The sequence below is a fragment of the Pristiophorus japonicus genome, chromosome 16 (genome assembly GCF_044704955.1).
Source record: "Pristiophorus japonicus isolate sPriJap1 chromosome 16, sPriJap1.hap1, whole genome shotgun sequence".
Taxonomy (NCBI): Eukaryota; Metazoa; Chordata; class Chondrichthyes; family Pristiophoridae; genus Pristiophorus; species Pristiophorus japonicus.
Genome location: NC_091992.1, coordinates 90699906 through 90720779, shown reverse-complemented (window position 1 = coordinate 90720779; position 20874 = coordinate 90699906). Strand labels below are relative to the sequence as shown.

The window sequence follows — 20874 nt, the reverse complement described above, 5'->3', positions numbered from 1 at the left end:
TACACCAGACAGGGATGTACAATCGTTGAAGTTCATCCATGTGATCTTTAAATGTCTGCCATTGCCTATCCACCATCAACCCTTTAAGTATCGTTCGCCAGTCTATCCTAGCCAATTCACGTTTCATTCCATCGAAGTTACCTTTCTTTAATTTCAGGACCCTAGTCACTGAATTAACTGTGTCACTCTCCATCTTAATGAAGAATTCTACCATATTATGGTCACTCTTCCCCAAACAGCCTCACACAACAAGATTGCTAATTAATCCTCTCTCATGACACAACACCCAGTCTAGGATGGCCAGCTCTCTAATTAGTTCCTCGACAGAAAACCATCCCTTATACACTCCAGGAACTCCTCCTCCACCCTATTGCTACCAGTTTGGTTAGCCCAATCTATATGTAGATTGAAGTCACCCATGATAACTGCTGTACCTTTATTGCATGCATCCCTAAATTCCTGTTTGATGCCATCTCCAACTTCACTACTACTGTTTGGTCTGTACACAACTCCCACTAGTGTTTTCTGCCCTTTGGTGTTTCATAGCTCTAGCCACACAGATTCCACATCATCCAAGCTAATGTCCTTCTTTACTATTGCGTTAATCTCCTCTTTAACCAGCAACGCTACCCCACTTCCTTTTCCTTTCTATCTATCCTTCCTGAATATTTCATACCCCTCGATGTTGAGTTCCCAGCCTTGGTCACCCTGGAGCATTGTCTCCATAATACTAATTACATCATATCCGTTAACAGCTATCTGCGCAGTTAATTCATCCACCTTATTACGAATGCTCCTTGCATTGAGATACAGAGCCTTCAGGCTTGTTTTTTTTTTTAACACTCTTTGTCCTTTTAGAATTGTGTTGCAATGTGGGTCTTTTTGATTTTTGCCTTTGATTTCTCTGCCCTCTACGTAGCCTTATCTCCTTTCTACCTTTTGCTTCTGCCCCCATTTTACTTTCCTCTGTCTCCCTGCATGGATTCCCATCCCCCTGCCATATTAGTTTAAACTCTCCCCAACAGCACTAGCAAACACTCCCCCTCGGACATTGGTTCTGATCCTGCCCAGGTGCAGAATGTCTGGTTTGTACTGGTTCCACCTCCCCCAGAACCGGTTCCAATGTTCCAGGAATTTGAATGCCTACCTCTTGCACCATTCCTCAAGCCACATATTCATCTTAACTAACCTGCTATTTGTACTCTGACTAGCACGTGGCACTGGTAGCAATCCTGAGATTACTACCTTTGAGGTCCTACTTTTTAATTTAAATCCTTGCTCCCTAAATTCAGCTTGTAGGACCTCATCCCATGTTTTACCTATATCGTTGGTACCTATATGCACCACGACAACTGGCTGTTCACCGTCCCCCTCCCGAATACCCTGCAGTCATTCCGAGACATCCTTGACCCTTACACCTGGGAGGCAACATGCCATCCTGGAGTATCGATTGTGGCCGCAGAAATGCCTGTCTATTCCCCTTATAAAATAGAATCCCCTACCACTATAGCTCTCCCATTCTTTTTCCTGCCCTCCTGTGCAGCAGAGCCACCCATGGTGCCATGAACTTGGCTGCTGCTGCCTTCCCCTAATGAGCCATCTCCCCCAACAGTATCCAAAGTGGTATATATAGTGTTCTGGAGGGAGATGACCGAAGGGGACCCCTGCACTACCTTCCTACTCCTGCTCTGTTTGATGGTCACCCATTCCCTATCTGCCTTTGTAACCTTTACTTGCGGTGTGACCAACTCACTAAACGTGCTACTCATGACATCCTCAGCATTGCGGATGCTCCAGAGTGAATTCATGTGCAGCTACAGTGCCGCAATGCAGTCTGACAGGAACTGCAGCTGGATACACTTCCCACACACATAGTAGTCAGGGACACTGGAAGTGTCCCTGATTTACCACATAGCACAGGAGGAGCATGACATGGGTCTGGGCTCTCCTGCCATGACTTAACCCATAAATTAACTTAATTTGGCAGCAATGCCAAAGGTTTCCTAATGATAAGAAAAGAAAAAGAAAAAGACAAAATACTCACCAGAGTGGAGTGATTTGTGCTATCTCCAGATATGTTTGCAACAGATTCTCTATTCATGCTTTGAGGGGTGGAGAGAGTCAGGGACACACATCTGATCTCGAGCAGTCTCGTGGAGAACAGTGTGCGCAATTCCTTAAAGTCAAGCAGTGCCTCCTTGCTACTGCAGTACAGGGAGTCATGCAAGGGGTGAGTTAATGCCCAAGTCATAGTTCATATACTGCATTGGCATAGTGGGTGGGGTCAATCCTTGGTGTGTGAGTGAGTTGCATTTTTCGAACAGATCATTATTGACTCAGGATCACCGCTTTAAAGACCTTGTATTCAGGGTCAGACAGCATTCTGGAGCTCCAATACACAACACCACAACAATTCGCAGAGTCACTGATGGGTCAATTACAGCTGTGCCCCTGTAGGGAGATTCCAGTAAAGGCCAGTCACGATCCCACCAGGTGCACTCTCAGGTGGACGTAAAAGATCCCATGGGGGGAGTTATTCCCGGTACCCTGGCCAATATTTATCACTCAATCAACATTACTAAAAACAGATTATCTGGTCATTATCACATTGCTGTTTGTGGCAGCTCGCTGTGCCAAAAATTGGCTGCCACGTTTCCTAAAGTACAACAGTGACTACATTCCAAAAGTACTTCATTAGCTGTAAAGGGCTTTGGGATGTCCTGAGGTTGTGAAAAGCGCTGCATAAATGCAAGTCTTTCTTTTTCTTTTCCGCCGGGGACTGGAATGGGAGGGAGGCGGGAATGGGAAGAATCATCACTGAGCATTGCAAGTGCCGGGAAGGAGGGTGGTTGGGAGCGAGACACTGGCCTCGGCTGGTGTGTGGCTCGGGGGAGATCTGTAGCACAAGGAAAGAAGAGAACCTGAAGATCAAAAGGCCAGGGCACGTGCACTCAGTAAAGAAGGGCATGTTTCATGTCTTGCATCGTCAGGAGCAATATAAAACTGGCAGAGATAGAACCACTCGGACCTGTAGAACAATGATTTATTTCTCAATACTCTGCCGCATTGCAATGTTCACATTAAATGATTTTAGTTGGCATTACAAAATGAAGTTTTTGTAAGATTGTCCTGAGTTCCCTCTTCTGCCAGGCATACTGGATTAAACCGATCTGATGCACGTCGTTACACTAATTGATTTGGTTTCCTAAGTGTTTTTTCATAGCAGTGTTGCTGCCCCCAAGCCTCGTCCACAATCTGGATCATTGCTTTTAAGCACTGTAATTCCTGTGAGTAAGCCTCACCTTCATAGGAGCTTAGAACCTCGCAGTGTGACTTATACACCAGTTAAAGTGATCCTTTGGCACTTAGACATGACATTACAAGCGTAATTCTACCAATTTATACATCCATGCTTACTCCATGAGGGAGAGTTTAAACTAGCTTGGCAGGGGGGTGGGAACCTGATCATAGATTCAGAAGGGAGAGAAATGGAAGGCAGCAAATTATTAAGTGAAATAAAAATAGAAAATGCTGGAAATACTCAGCAGGTCAGGCAGCATCTGTGGAGAGAAACAGAGTTGACGTTTCAGGTGGTCATCGACCCGAAACGTTTACTCTGCCTGAGCCAGAGTATTTCCAGCACTTTTTGTTTTTATTTCAGATTCCAACATCCACAGTATTTTGTTTTTAATTAATAAGTGAGTTTGGAAGGCAGTGGAAACAAAGTCTGGAAAATAGACAACAAAGGGGTTTGTCAGTGCTTAATGGTATACACTTCAATGCATGAATTGGATCTGTGATGGAGCCATTGGTAAGGATCACAGCTTGCATGTCGTCGTGGAGCAGGCAGAGGATGGTGACGTATGTTTGGGGGCATCCGAAATGAAGGAGGACGCTCCATAGACCCTCACGGTTGACAGTGTCAAAAGCCTTTGTAAGGTCGAAGAAGGCCATGTATAAGGGCTGGCATGGTTCCCTGCATTTATCCTGCAGCTGTCGCGCTGTAAAAATCATGTCCATTGTGCCCCGGAGGGGATGAAATCCGCATCGCAAAGCCACAGTGCAGGCATTGATGATGAGATCCAACACTGCCTCCAGCGCGCCAGTGTAGCCTTCGGCTGCCTGAGGAAAAGTGTATTTGAAGATCAGTCCCTCAAAACTGTCACCAAGCTCATGGTCTACAGGGCTGTAATAATAGCCGCCCTCCTGTATGACTCAGAGATGTGGACCATGTACAGTAGACACCTCAAGTCGCTGGAGAAATACCACCAGCGATGTCTCCGCAAGATCCTGCAAAGTCCCTGGGAGGACAAATGCACAAACATTCGTGCCCTCGTCTAGGCCAACATCCCCAGCATTGAAGCACTGACCACACTTGATCAGCTCCACTGGGCAGGCCACATAGTTCGGATGCCAAACACGAGACTCCCAAAGCAAGCGCTCTACTCGGAACTCGTCCACGGCAAACGAGCTAAAGGCAGGCAGAGGAAACGTTACAAGGACACCCTCAAAGCCTCCCTGATAAAGTGCGACACCCCACTGACACCCGAGAGTCCTTGGCCATAGACTGCCCTAGTGGAGGAAATGCATTCGGGAGGGCGCTGAGCTCCTCGAGTATCGTCGCCGAGAGCATGCAGAAATCAAGCACAGGCAGCGGAAGGAGTATGCGGCAAACCAGGCTCCCTGTCCACCCTTTCCCTCAACGACTATCTGTCTCACCTGTGACAGAAACTGTAGTTCTCGTATTGGACTGTACAGCCACCGAAGCTAAGAGTGGAAGCAAGTCTTGCTTGATCCTGAGGGACTGCCTATGATGATGATAATGATGATGATGATGACACTTCAATGCAAGGATTCTAGTGAATAAGGCAGATGAGCTGATGGCGCAGGTAGACACATGGAAGTACGATATCACAGCTATTACTGAAACATGGCTTAAAGGGCAGGAATGGCAGCTCAACATTCCTAGTTTCATGGTTTTCAGATGAGATAGAGAAGGGGATAAAAAAGGAGGGAGGGCTCACAATATTGGTGAAAGAAACAATACAGCTGTGAGGAGAGATAATATGTTAGAAGGATCATCAAATGAGGCCATATGGATTGAACTGAATAACAAAAAAGGGGCATTTATACAGCTGGGGGTGTACTATAAAGTCCCAAATAGTCAGAGGGAGATAGAAGAGCAAATATGTCAGCACATTTCTGGGAAATGCAAAAACTATAGGACAGTAATAGTCGGAGATTTCAACTACTCTAACAGTAACTGGGATAGAATCAGTGTAAAAGGTATCAAGGGTACAGAATTCTTAAAATGCATCCAGGAGAACTTTGTTAGCCAGTATGTAGCAAGTCCAACAAGAGAGTCCAATGTGATTCAGCAAATGGGACAGAAAACAGCTACTTGAAGCAATGGGAGGCATTGAAGGAGGAGATAGAAGGGTTCAGAGCAAATATGTTCCCGCAAAGAAAAAGGTTGGGATTCCCAAATGTACAGCCCCCTGTATGTCTAAAGAGGGAAGCTTCTGTCACATACTGAGAACTCAATGCTGCAGAAAACCTCCAGGTATATAGAAAGTGCAGGGGTGAAATTAAAGAGGAAATGAGGAAAGCAAAGAGAGGGCATGAAAAATTATTGACAAATAAAATGAAGAAAAAAACAAAAATGTTTTATAAAGACACAAAGAGCATGAGGACAACTAAAGAAAGAGTTGGGTCTATTAAAGGCCAAAAAGGAAACTTGTGTGTGGAGGCGGAAGACATGGGTATGGTTTTTAATGAATACCTAGCCTCTGTCTACACAAAAGAGAGGGACGATGCAGATATTGTAGTTAAGGAGGAGGCATGTGAAATATTAGATGAGATAAACATAGTGAGAGAGGAAGTATTAAGGGGTTTAGCATCATTGAAAGTAGATAACTCGTCAGGCCCAGATTAAATGTATCCCAGGTTGTTCGGAGAAGCAAGGGAGGAAATAGCAGAGGTTCCGACCATCATTTTTCAACCTTCTCTGGCTACAGGTGTGGTGCCGGAGGACTGCTAACTTTGTACCGTTGTTTAAAAAGGGAGAAAGGGATAGACTGAGTAATTACAGGCCAGTCAGCCTAACTTCAGTGGTGGGAAAATTGTTGGAAAAAATTCTGAGCGACAGTATTAATATCATTTAGAAAGGCACGGATTAATCAAAGACAGTCAGCACAGTTTTGTTAAGGGAAGGTCATGTCTGACTAACTTGATTGAATTTTTTGAGGAGGGTTGATGAGGGTAGCGCATTTGATGTAGTCTACATGGATTTTAACAAGGTTTTTGACAAGGTCCCACATAACAGACTGATCAGAAAAGTAAAAGCCCATTGGATCCAAGAGAAAGTTTTAATTTGGATCCAAAATTGACTCAGTGGCAGGAAGCAAAGGGTAATGGTCAACAGATGTTTTTGTGAATGGAAAGTTGTTTCCCGGGGCTCAGTAATAGGTCCCTTGCTTTTTGAGATATACATTAATGATTTAGACTACAATGTAGGGAGCATGATTAAGAGGTTTGCAGATGATACAAAAGTGACCATGTTGTAGATGGTGAGGAAGAAAGCTGTAGACTGCAGGAAGATGTCAATGGACTGGTCAGATGGGCAGAACAGTGGCAAATGGAATTCAATCCAGAGAAATGTGAGGTAATGCGTTTGGGAAGGGCTAACAAGGCAAAGGCATACACATTAAATGTTAGAATACTGTGAAGTGTAGAGGAACAGAGGGACATTTGAGTGCATGTCCACAGATCCCTGAAGGTAGCAGGACAGGTCGATAAGTTGGTTAAAAAATCATATGGGATACTTTCCTTTATTAGCCAAGGCATAGAATATTTAAGAGCAGGGAAGTTGTGCTTGAACTGCATAAAACACTAATTAGGCCATAGCTAGAGTTCTGTGTGCAGTTCTGGTCACCACATTACAGGAAAGATGTGATTGCACTAGAGAAGGTACAGAGGAGATTTACGAGGATGTTACCAGGACTGGAGAATTTTAGCTATGGGGAAAGATTGGACAGGCTGGGGTTGTTTTCTTTGAAACAGAGGAGGCTGACGGGAGACTTGATTGACGTGTATAAAATTGTGAGGGGCCTAGATAGAGTGGATAGGAAGGGCCTATATCTCTTAGCAGTGGGGTCAATAACCAGAAGGCATAGATTTAAAGAAATTGGTAGAAGGATTAGGGAGTTGAGTAGGACGTTTTTCACCGAGTGTGTGTGTGTGGGGGGGTGGAGGGGGGGGTGGGGTCTGGAACTCACTGCCTGAGAGAGCGGTAGAGACAGAAGCCCTCATCACATTTAAAAAGTACTTGGATATGCACTTGAAGTGCCATAACCTACAGGACTACGGACCAAGAGCTGGAAAGTGGGATTAGACAGGGTAGCTCTTTTTTGGCCAGCGCGGACACAATGGGTCGAATGGCCTCATTCTGTGCCGCTGATTTCTATCATTCTATGATGAGTTTTATGAGACACAAGATTGACATATATTCTGATATATACTGGTTTTTACATTTCCCACAAAGAAAAACTGCCTGCGTGTACCCACTTGAAGTCTCCATGTTGCGAAGAGCAGGCAATTATTCATATGACAGTTCAGTGGATTCAACAACAGCAACTTGTATTTATATAGGGATTTTAATGTAGGAAACCTCCTAAGGTGCTTCACAGGAGCATTATGAAACAGATTTTGAGCCACGTTAGGAGAAATTACGGCAGAAGTAGTAGGTTTTAAGGTGCGCCTTAAAAGGAGGAAAGAGAGGGAGAGAGGTGGAGAGGTTTAGGGAAGGAGTTCCAGAGCTTAGGGCCTTGGCAGCTGAAGGCACGGCCACCAAAGGTTGAGTGATTAAAATCAGAGATGCTCAAGAGGCCAGAATTAGAGGAATGCACAGATCTCGGGGGGTTGTGAGGCTGAAGGAGATTACAGAGACAGGGAGGGGCGAGGCCATGGAGGGATTTGAAAACAAGGATGAAAAACCACTTAGGAAACCTAATCTATAACATATCTAAGTGTTGACAGGCATTACTAAAGTCACTCTAAAATGTAGTGCCGCAATCTGGTGAATTGAATCTCATTATGCAAAATTAACATGGAGCGTGTCGATGCAAATCAACGCAATAACACTAAACTGGTTAATGAAACCCACTACAGATAAATGTACTAACCACGGGCATTGTATAAATGTGAGAGAGTTTCTGTGATGCTACAGTGGCGAGATGATACCTTGTAATCCATCTGCTCAGAGCAGTTGAAGACGTAGACCATGATGCCCAGTGCTCGGCCCAAGTCCTTTGTGGTTTCAGTCTTTCCTGTTCCCGCGGGCCCGGCAGGGGCTCCGCTCATTGTCAAGTGCAGAGACTGGGTCAACGTGATGTAACATCTGGAACCAGTCAATGGAATAAAAACACGCACAGGCTGAGAGAACTGGGCAAACCACAACAGCAGCAACAACAACTTGTATTTATATAGCGCCTTTAACGTAGTGAAATGTCCCGAGGCGCTTCACAGGAGTATTATAAAATAATAAGGAACCGCATAAGGAGAAATTAGAGCAGGTGGCCAAAAAGCTTGGTCAAAGAGATAGGTTTTAAGGAGTGTCTTAAAGGAGGAAAGAGAGGTGCAGAGGTTTAGGCAGGGAGTTCCAGAGCTTGGGGCCTTGGCAACAGAAGGCATGGCCACCGATGGTTGAGCGATTCTAATCAGGGATCCTCAAGCAAAACAAAATCTTTCCAACACTCTTAACTCCTTGCAGTGTAGATAGGTAATGTTCAGTGTCAAAATCAAGGCTTTCAATGAGGTTAGATGGGTTAAAACTGCTGAAAGAACCTCTGTATGCAAAGAGCAATGAGCACTCAGAATGGTCTTGCAGGTAGGGTAGTGGAGGTAAAACCTTTCAGATTCATTCAAGATACAGTTAGATGATGTTATAGCTGAGTGGCGGCAAGTTATTATTTTTAGATGGATGAGCTAAGTGGGCCAAATAGGCACCTGACTGTAAATCATGGGCAATCCAGCCTAAAACAGTCACACACACTTTGGGCCTGAAATTGACCCTTTTTTGCAAATGCTTTTTCGCCCGGGGACTGGTGACTGTTGTGTCAGGGGCGAAACAAGACAGCGCTAAGTGGCGCTAAGGGCAATTCCAGGCTGGGGGCGGGTCTTCCCACCCGGGCGATAACTGACCCGAGCCCAGAAGGTTACCGCCCCCCAGACAGGGCGCGGGGTAAATCGGCTCCTTTATGTTTTTAAAAAAAAGGCAGTTTCAAATCTAATTTGATTTCCATTTCACTTAAGAAGCTCAGAAAAACTGGGCACTGCTTTAGAAGCAAAAAAATATGAAAAAGATAAATAAATATCAGCTTTCACACGGGATATACTTTGAGGCATGCAGTGTAACATGGCAAGGAAATAAATCATAACATACAATAATTTAATTGTTTCACTTAAATGAGTTTCTAGACACCTCTGGCAACACTTTATCGAGTTACAGGTAGTATCATCTTATTGAATTACAAAGGCAATACTAACAAGTTGACATTAAATGAATGCGTGGTCAGTATGATAAATAAATACAGATGTTACCCAAGGAATCCAAAGCCAGCACACACTATGACATTCTAAGAAATTCACTCAGAAGATTGTGCACTCAGAAGGTGCACAAAGAGAAAGTGCCAAAAAATTATCAAATAAACCGTATAATCATAATTAATTTCTGCCTGAAAGTAAAATGATATATCAGCTGAGTAGCAGTTGGGCAGAGAGGCACATAGTCAGTCCCCACTTTATCAGGTGCATTGTCCAGCTGCGGTCCTGTAGGGAAGGTCAGGAATCAGATGTGGAATCACTTACTGATCTCCTGGCATTCAACCAGCAGAAACCTTGCAGGAGGCAGCTTCACCCAGCAGGCTAAGCTGAGGGACCTACAAAATATACATCCTGAACAGCACCACTCTGGCTTGGTTTCAAAGCCGCCTTTCAAGTAGATGGGGAAATATCAAAAGAATCCAAGATAATTGTTGACCAAGTTCAATAAATTTCCTAAGCTCAGTTTTGAAAGAATCAATAAGGGTGAAATTGGACAGATAGGCCCGAGGCACTCTCGATTTTGGGCCTCGGGCCCCATTTAAATTAGACCGGCAAGCTGCGGACGCCTGCTGCGGGTCCCCAGGCCCCTTGCCGCCGAATCGCATGTAAAATTCAGGCCACTGCATCACCAACAGCAGCCCACAGATAGGTCCTGGGGGAGGCAATCGAGCAGGAGAGAGGAGGATTGATCGAGAGCGGGGGAGGGGCCGTCGAGAAGGGGAGGAACGATCTAGTTGGGAGAAGTCAATCAGGATGGGGGAGGCGATCGGTAGGGGGCCAAGCGGTGGACAGCAAATGTCTTCAGGACTGCTGTGGAGCCAGGGGGGGAAGCACTTCATCTCCTCCCAGCTCCGTATTCAAATCATTTATTTTTTTTAAACTTACCTTTGTGTGGTCAGTTAAGCTGCACGTAAACTTAGTTATCCTGAATGTAGCAGGCCCAGCACAGGTTGCGTTCAGAGCAGCCCAATTTCAGGAAGGGTCCTGAAACACTTAGCATGCCCGCTATGTACATGTGCAAAGGCCCTAATGCCTGTTTCAGGCGTGGGCTCTGGACGCCTATACTTCAGCCTTTACCAATATGGCGGGCGGAGCACTTCCAGCACAGAATGTGCACACACGGCGTGCGCCATATTGGATTTGGCATCAACTAATTTCTTTGCCGATAAGTATGTTTAATATTCAAGGGAACAAAACAATCATCACTTGACGCACTAAACTGTAAGCCTATAATAACATACCTGTCTGTCAGTGGTGTAATTACCAATCGAGGGGTGTTGCCTAAATATTCATAGCAATACAGAAACTGGGCATCACAAATGTTGGCAAAACAGTGTTTCTGTTCATCACTCCAGCGATGGCGAAGCTGAGAGAGCCAGATAAAGGCCTGAGAGTTTTCAACCTGTGATAAAGAAAAATACACCGCTAATTGACTCCACAAAAAGTGCACTGCACTCAAAACAAAATTACACCTCCCGTGTAAACTGGATCTTTTCTAGCCTTGTAAACAATAAAATACAAAAGAAAATCTGTATGGCAGAAAAGGGAGCAGGGGGGGAGGGTGCAGCTTGTGGCATTGTGACTAGTTTGAATCAGTCCATTCCCGATTGATAGGTTGGTTCCACCGACAGGTTGTGGCATCTCCCAGCAAAAGGGAGGGTAAAGTGTTGGAGGTAATCGTGTGTCAGCAGTTCTTGACGCTATCTGGCCGCCACCTACAGATTGCACTGAAGGTGGCCTGTCAGCAGCCTGTTTGCTGCCCCCTTAAATGTCGAGGGGTCAGATCAGGCGATCAGAAAGAAGCGAATAAAATGATTTTGCTCTTACTTTTGAACTTATTTTAGGATTGATTGTAAGAGAACGTGAAACAAGGAAATGAATCACAACCAATTAATTAAGGTTTAAAATGTCACAAACAGCAGCATTTGGCACTTCCTGTTGGCTTACAAACTCTCTCTTGCATTTAGACGTTGAACAATAGTGTTAAACAGCCGATGTCAGATTGGCCACCCTTCATACATTGCCCCTGACTTTCCTTTCCATAGAAAGACAGAAGATAGAAAAACTTGCATTTATATAGCTTCTTTCGCAACCACCGGACGTCTCAAAGTGCTTTACAGCCAATGAATTACTTTTGGAGTGTAGTCACTGTTGTAATGTAGGAAACGCAGCAGTTAATTTGTGCATAGCAAGCTCCCACAAACACAATGACTAGAAAATTTATTTTTGTTATGTTGATTGCGAGATTAATATTGGCCAGGACACCGGAGATAACTCCCCATGGATTCTTTTACGTCCACCTGAGAGAACAGACGGAGCCTCGGTTTAACATCTCATCCAAAAGACGGCACCTCCAATAATGCAGCACTCCCTCATTATTGCATTGGAGTTGTCATGTATTTCACCATCTTACAATGACAATAGTTATGTAACTGTAACTCATGCACACTGTACCTGTACCCTTGAAATGCACACCCTGACCACAGGGGGTGAGCTTGCGGGAGACACTCCTCACCTGGGTTTCCAGGTATAAAAGGGGAGGTCCCACCCAGGGTCAGCACTCTTTGGTCCTGGGAATAAAGTGCAGGTCATAGAGTGACCATGTCTGATATATACATGCCTCGTGTGAGTTTGCAACAAGATGCAGAGACACTACATCTGGCGACGAGAAAAGGGAATCACCGAACCACGAGGATGGCCACCGGTGGCACAGAGGAACGCTACTGTGTGGGTGAGGACTGGGACGACTTTGTGGAAAGACTCCAGCAGAGCTTTGTCACAAAGGACTGGCTGGAAGAGACAGCGGCTGACAAGCGGAGGGCGCATCTACTGACCAGTTGTGGTCCACAGGCGTATGCGCTGATGAAAGACCTGCTCGCACCCCAAAAGCCAGCGGACAAGTCCTTCGAAGAGCTCAGCCAGCTGATCAGTGAGCATCTCAAGCCGGCAAGTAGTGTACACATGGCCCGGCACCGGTTCTACTCTCTCCGGCATCGGGAGGGTCAAAACGTCTCGGACTTTGTGGTGGAACTGCGGCGTTTGGCCAGTCACTAAGTTCTCCGATGCCTGCAGGGGGGAGATGTTAAGGGAGTTTTTCATCGAGGGCATTAATCATGCCGGCATTTTCAGGAAGCTCATAAAGACCAAGGACCTGACTTTAGAAAGGGCGGCGTTGATAGCTCAGACCTTTATGGCAGGCAAGAGGAGACCAAGCTAATTTACGCACACAGCCCTGGTTTTAATGTTGCGATGAACCAGGGAGTTAATGTTGTAAAAGTAATACAGAACTCCACAGGCAGGCAAGGGCAATTTGACACCGTCCAGGCAGGCAGGCAAGGACAATTCGACACCAGCCAGGCAGGCAGGCAAGGGCAATTTGACACCGCCCAGGCAGGCAGGCAAGGGCAATTTGACACCGCCCAGGCAGCAACAAGCTCCAGGCTGGGCCTGCAACAGGGACAATGGAAAGGGGATGGTCAATTCATGCCATCACGAGGAACAATGCATCCCGTGATGGGACCATTCAGAGTGCTTAGAAACAGCCAAACGGGCCATCAGAGAGGAATGCCTGGGAATAGTCCTTTTGTTAACAGCAATCTCAGCTCATGCTGGAGATGTGGGGTAGACACACTGCCAAAAGCTGCAGGTTCCAGCTTTATACCTGTAGGATTTGTAATGTCAGTGGACACTTGGCCAGGATGTGTAAAAAGGCAGCAGCGAGGCTAGTCTGCGAGACAGAGGAACCAGACGAGGGGTTTGCAATGCTGGATGAGGCTTGGGGAACAACCATGGATGCTGAAATTCAGAGAGTTCATGTAGCTGACGTCCACAGTTCATACACTAAAACGCCACCCATGATGATGAAAGTCTTGCTGAATGGCATCCCCGGTGCACATGGAGCTGGGTACTGGAGCTAGCCAGTCACTCATGAGCGCCCAACAATTTGAGAGACTATGGCCACACAGAGCTAGCAGGCCCAAACTGGAACGCATTGAGACACAGCTACGTACGTACACCAAAGAGATCATCCCAGTGCTGGGCAGTGCAAACTTGGTGGTAACGCATAATGGATTACAGAACCGGCTGCCGCTCTGGATTGTTCCGGGAAATGGCCCCGCGCTCTTGGGGAGGAGTTGGCTAGCTGAGATGAATTGGAAATGGGGGGATGCGCATACCATTTTATCCGTGGAGCGAAGTTCATGCTCGCAGGTATTGCAAAAATTCGAGTCACTTTTTCAACCCGGTGTCAGAACATTCAAGGGCACTAAAATAGTGATACACATCACTCCGGACGTCAGACCAGTGCACCACAAAGCCAGAGCAGTGCCATACGTGATGCGTGTGAAAATTGAAAGTGAACTGGACAGGCTGCTCAGAGAGGGCATAATTTCGGCCGTTGAATTCAGCGACTGGGCAAGTTTCATCGTTCCCGTCCTCAAAGTAGATGGCTCGGTTAGGATTTGTGGCGACTACAAAGCCACCATCAACTGAGTGTCACTGCAAGATCAATACCTGCTTCCGAAAGCGGAGGACCTCTTTGCCACGCTGGCAGGTGGAAATCTGTCCACAAAGCTGGACCTCACTTCGGCCTACATGACTCAGGAACTGGCGGAAGATTCCAAGCATCTGACCACCATCACGATGCACAAAAGACTATTTGTCGACAACAGGTGTCCATTTGGCATTCGTTCGTCAGCGGCTATCTTTCAGCAAAACATGGAAAGCTTACTCAAGTCCATCCCTGGAACGGTCGTATTCCAAGACGACATCGTTATAACGGGTCGAGACACCGAGGAACACCTCCGCAACCTGGAGGAGGTGCTACGCCGATTGAATCGGGGAGGCTTGCAGCTGAAAAAGGCCAAGTGTGCGTTTTTGGCCCCAGAGGTCGTGTTCCTGGGCAGGAGGGTTGCCGCAGACAGGATCTGGCCCACTGAATCAAAAACTGAGGCGATTCGTCGAGCGCCCAGGCCTGGCAACACGTCGGAGTTGCGATCATTCCTGGGACTTTTGAACTATTTTGGGAACTTTCTGCCGAACTTAAGCACATTGTTGGAGCCGTTACACATGCTCCTCCATAAAGGTTGTGAATGGTTTTGGGGGGATTGTCAAAAACGGGCTTTCAATAAGGCGAGGAACCTGCTGTGTTCCAACAAATTGTTGACTTTGTATGACCCCTGTAAAAAACTGGTTTTAACATGCGATGCGCCATCCTATTGGGGTTGGGTGTGTTTTGCAGCAGGGTAACGATGACAGCCGACTCCAACCGGTGGCTTACACCTCCAGGTCGCTCTCCCAGGCAGAGCGTGGATATGGCATGGTCGAGAAGGAGGCACTCATGTGTGTGTACTGTGTGAAAAAGATGCACCAGTACCTTTTCGGTAGACAGTTCGAGCTAGAGACGGACCACAAGCCGTTAACATCCCTGTTGTCCGACAGCAAGGCTGTCAACGCTAATGTGTCAGCTCGCATACAGCAATGGGCCCTCACGCTGGCTGCGTATGACTACACCATACGGCACCGGCCAGGCACCAAAAATTGCGCTGACGCACACAGCAGGCTCCCACTGGCCACCACCGAGGGGGCGTCGGAGCAGAGCGCCGAGATGGTCATAGCTGTTGAGGCTTTTGACACTGCGGGCTCCCCCATCACAGCCCGACAGATCAAACTCTGGACCAACAGGGACCCCCTCCTATCCATGATAAAGAAATGTGCCCTGACTGGGAATTGGGCGCCCGCACACAGGGCGTGCCCCGAGGAAGTCAGGCCATTTCAGAGACGGATGGACGAAATCTCCATCCAAGCCGACTGCCTGTTATGGGGCAGCCGGGTAGTCATGCCCCAGAAAGGAAGGGAAGCGTTCATCAGGGAACTCCACAGCGAGCACCCTGGCATCATATTAATGAAGGCCATTGCCCGGTCACATGTATGGTGGCCGGGGATTGACTCAGACCTGGAACACTGGGTTCGCAGGTGCACGACGTGTGCCCAGCTGGCAATGCCCCCAGGGAGGCTCCACTCAGCCCGTGGCCCTGGCCCACCAGGCCATGGTCACGTATTGACGTAGACTATGCGGGCCCGTTCATGGGGAAAATGTTCCTGATCGTTGTCGATGCATACTCGAAGTGGATCGAGTGCATCATATTGAACTCGTGCACGACATCCATCACTGCGGAGAGTCTGCGTACGGTTTTCACGACCCACGGCTTGCCGGACATCCTGGTCAGCGACAATGGCCCGTGTTTTACCAGCCATGAATTCCAGGAGTTTATAGAAACATAGAAAAATAGAAAATAGGTGCAGGAGTAGGCCATTCGGCCCTTCGAGCCTGCACCGCCATTCAATGAGTTCATGGCTGAACATGCAACTTCAGTACCCTATTCCTGCTTTCTTGCCATACCCCTTGATCCCCCTAGTCGTAAGGATTACATCTAACTCCTTTTTGAATATAATAGAAACCTCTTATGTCGGGCGATGGGATCAAGCACGTCCGGACAGCGCCGTTCAAGCCGGCTTCCAATGGCCAGGCGGAACGGGCGGTCCAAGTCATAAAGCAGGGCATGCTACGCATCCAAGGACCCTCTCTTCAGTACTGCCTATCGCGCCTCCTGCTGGCCTACAGGTCCCGGCCGCACTTGCTCACGGGAGTCCCGCCAGCGGAACTCCTCATGAAACGCACGTTCAAGACGCGGCTGTCCCTCATTCACCCAGCCCTGGCAGACATTGTTGAGGGCAAGCGCCAGTCCCAAACCGAGCTCCATGATCGAGGCTCAAGGGGGACGTGTATAGAAATAGATGACCCGGTATTTGTTCTTAACCATGCTTTGGGACCCAAATGGCTTGAGGGCACCGTAATTGGCAAAGAAGGAAACAGGGTCATGGTGGTCAGACTGAACAATGGGCAGATATGCCACAAACACTTGGACCAAGTAAAAACAGGTTCAGCACAGACACGGAGGAACTGGAAGAAGAGCATGGTGAGATAGCACCCACACCACTGCCAGTGTACGAGCAACAAAGACAACCCTCAGCATGCACAGTCCCTGCGGACAGCCCGGAATCACCTCAAGTGACAGAGACGCGTGCTGAGGCTCAGCCACCAGAGCCATAACTGCAGCGCTCCACGAGAGAGCGTCGACCACCCGATAGACTTAACCTCTGAAACTAAAAGACTTAAGGGGGGAGGTGATGTCATGTATTTCACCATCTTGCAATGACAATGGTTATGTAACTGTAACTCATGCACACTGTACCTGTACCCCTGAAATGCACACCCTGACCATATGGGGTGAGCTTGCGGGAGACACTCCTCACCTGGATTTCCAGGTATAAAAGGGGAGGTCCCACCCAGGGTCAGCACTCCTTGGTCCTGGGAATAAAATGCAGGTCACAGAGTGACCGTGTCTGATATATACATGCCTCGTGTGAGTTTGTAACAAGGTGCAGAGACACTACAGGAGTGTCAGCCTAGATTTTTGTGCTCGATTTTGGTTACAGAGTTCCCTCCCCAGCACCTCCCTTATGTTCAAGTCCCTGGAGTGGGACTTGAACCCACAACCTTCTGACTCAGAGGCGAGTGCGCGACCCACTTAAAAAAAATTTATTAATATTTATTGAACATCAAGAACATTTACAACATTGTAATCATTCCATTGCATCATACAAATCCATTTCGCCCCTCTGCACAGCATTTCTGCCAACACATATTAACATCAAAACCTGAAGTTTAATTTGTCTCTGTGACATATAATAACCTATTGTACTTTAAAAATTGATCATAAAATACTATCTTTAAATTATTTTCTGAATAAAACATCCACAAAAATATAAACCTATCTTTTAGTTTATATTTATAATACTCTTTTAGGTTTATTCTTCTCCCTTTAAAAAACAGACATTCCTTCTTTGCATCTAGCCAAACTGAACATTAAATTAATTGCCGCTCCGCTAGATTCGGGCAGACTCTCTTGCAATCCCTATCTCAAAATTGAGACCACAGGATTCCCATTCTTGCTCTTCGATCCTCACCCAACAAGAAAACCTCACACAACTGTTGAGCATAGTACTTAAAATCCTTTAGCTGCAGACATAACACCAGCAAATGGGACAGAGTCTCATCCCGCATCCCACACACTGGGCAAGTTGCCACCTCTCCCAATCTAACATAAGACTATCATGGTAAAAACCCATTTATGAGCCAATTTGAAATCCAGTTAATCCACTCGACATTTAAAATTCGCCCACACTCCCTTCCAAATCCTGTTGAAGTCCAGCTGCAGGTATAAATTCCTCCAAAACTCCTGACCAGCAGGTGTCTCAAATCTCCATTCTCTAAATACCCCATAGAAATCTCGAGTATTACAGTTGTCAACTTGGATCAATTCCTCCCCTTTCTCCAGCAGAAAGCTTGGAAAAGCCGGACGCATTATACCTCCTTTGGAGATTTGCTTTTGTATATCTTCCATCCAATCCTATATCATTGCCCTCACAATCTTCTCATACATGATCTTAATTACTTTCTCCTCTATCTCCTCCCAAACCATGTCCCTCATTACCACTTCCGGCAACCAACCTGGAATTACCTCACATAATACATCTTTCACATATATAGTACCAGCTTTTATAAAAGCTTGATTAAATAATATCTCTCCTTCAATGTTGATCCACCTGTTCAAAAATAAGGCTGTTCTAAAAATTCCTCACCACCTTTGGACATAAACTGCACACTTTTTAAAAATTGGGCCCAAGTGTCTACAATCCCCTTGTAAAATCTAGGGAGAGGTTTAATCAATTTCAAAAACATATTGTTGGAGACCATACAAAATATTCCCTGTCCTCCTATCCCACTTAATTTTTAAAAATGCTGGAAATAACTCTTCAAAAAACTTGTATTTGACTTCTGAACAAATCTCTTCACCCATTTAATTCTAAAGGATTTTTTCTTCAAATCAATATCTGGGAAATTGAGTCCTCCCTGATTTTGCTGTCCAAAGATGGTATTATAAGCAACCAAGGCTGGTTTCCCTTCCCATAAAAACTTTACACAAGCCTCGGATAGACTTTTCCGCTCACTCAGGAATATCCTCCACTGTCAATAAATACCATGGTTTAGATAGCAGGAGAGCTGACACCACTGTCACTGTTCCATGCACTTTCAACCACCTTCTTTCCCATCTTCCCAAAATCTTTTTAATTTTCATAACTTTCGGTTCCCAATTTAGTCAATTCACTTCAGCCCTATCTTTCTTGCAACCCATATATACCCCCAGAACTTCTAAAACCTCCACCACCTTAAAAGGGCTTTCCTCCAACCAGCTCTCTTCCCCCCCGCCCCCCCCTACTCCTTCCCACAACTAGGCATTGGGACTAACTTTATTTTACTCTGGCTCCTGAAGCTTTACAATACTCCTCCACTACTCCCATAGCTTTCCTCACTGACTCCCCATCTCTCAACGTTAAGGTTGTGTCATCTGCATTTTGGTGTATCACCGACACCTGCCAGAACTGGGAACCGCAATCCCGACTACGCCTTGTTCCTTTCACATCATGTAATCTAATGGTTCTGCCACCAATGTGTACAACACTGGGGACAGGGGACATCGCTGTCTCACTGATCTCTGTGTTGGAAAATTCTTTGATAAAAAACCATTACATTTAACACAGCTAAATGTGTTTGAATAAAAATGTCTTATCCACTCAGAAATTTTTCCCAAAACCAAATGCTTCCAAAACCATCAATAAAAACTCAAGAGAGACTCTATCAAAGGCTTTCTCTTGATCCATCTTTAGCACATAAGCTTCCCTCCCATGAGTTCTATCGCATCTCGGATTGAGACCACAGAGTCAGCGATTTCCTGGCCTATGACTCCATAGGACTGAGTGGGTAAAACTGTCTGTGGCATCGCCTCCTTCATACCATTTGCCACAACCCTCGCCAACATCTTATAATCCACATTTAACAATGTGATGGGCCTCCAATTCTTCAGATCCCTCTATCCCCTTTATTTTTATAAGCTAAGCTTATGATACCTCTCCTCATAGATGGGGCCAGGCTTCCCTCAGTTTTAATCTTGTTAAAAACCTCTAGGACCGATGGACTTAAAATCTCTAAAAATTATTTTAAAATTCTGCACTTAGTCCATCGGACCATGGGCTTTTCCTCCCTTCAGTCCACTTATTGCGACTTTTATTTCCGCTAATCCTACTTCTTTGTCACACGTGCTTCTCTCATCCTCCTTTAAATCCTCTTCAATAAAAGCATTAACCTTCTTCATCCCCAATTTAGAAATGTATTTTTTGTATAAAACTCTTGATAAAAGCTATTAGCCACCTACATAATCTCCCCACTTTCATTAATGATCTTTTCCCCAACCTTCAACTCTCCAGTTAATAATAACTTTTGTCACAACTTCTCTTGCTCTAGAAGATATCTAGCGCATCTTTCTCCCTCCAATGCATCTTTAGCCTTTGCGCGGAGAATAGCCCCCTTGCATTTTTCAGCTTGCAATAATTCCCGCTCTTTCTTTAAAACCTTCCACTTAGTCTCTGCTCCCTTATCCCCTCCATCAACTGCTTTACAGATATCTGTAAACCTTCTGTTTATATTCTCTTCTTGACGGTTAGCTGCTGCTCTTTCCCATAACGTACCGATAAAACTTTTAACTCATCTTTGAAATTGTCCCACCAAACTCTTTTTTCTTTCAAGAATAAAGGTTCCTTCCGAGCATTCGTTATTATATTTAAAATCCCTTCTTTAAAAGCAATTTCTTTCAGGTACGGATTGTTTAAAATCCACACGCCTGGACCGATCTTAACTCTGCTGTTCCTAATTTTAACAGCCAAAGCCGAGTGGTCACTAAAAAATAATTTTTTATAATAAATCTCCTTCACCTCAGAACTTAACCCTTCCCACATTAACAGAAAATCTATTTGGCTCTGTTTTAAAACATCACTCACACAACCTCTTCTGGTGAACTCCCTTTTCATGGGGTTCCGATCCCTCCATAAGTATCTCAAATTTAAATTTGCCATCGTTTTTACACTCATCTCTCTGGAGTTATCAGCCTGAAATGTCCATCCAAGATAAAAATACATTAAAATCCCACACTATACAAGGGTTTTCCGTTTCTGCCACTTCTGTGAATAACCACCGAAAAAACTCTCAATGCTTGAAATGACCATTCGGCGCATAGATATTGAAGAGATCACAATTCAATTCATCCATTTGTACCTTTAGCATTAAAAATCTCCCCTCAGTGTCCTTGTCCACCA

The 20874-nt window shown here is 45.8% G+C and overlaps 1 protein-coding gene across 1 annotated transcript in view; it reads right to left on the bottom strand.

Moving 5' to 3' along the window:
• The window catches only part of LOC139226208 (dynein axonemal heavy chain 9-like), a 373005-nt gene that overhangs the window by 213308 nt on the left and 138823 nt on the right, over positions 1-20874 (bottom strand). The window contains exons 26-27 of the mRNA XM_070856837.1: positions 10845-11005; positions 8242-8398 (exon numbers count right to left, since the gene is read on the bottom strand). Coding sequence (XP_070712938.1) covers positions 8242-8398; positions 10845-11005 — 318 coding nt within the window. The remainder of the gene's footprint in view (positions 1-8241; positions 8399-10844; positions 11006-20874) is intronic.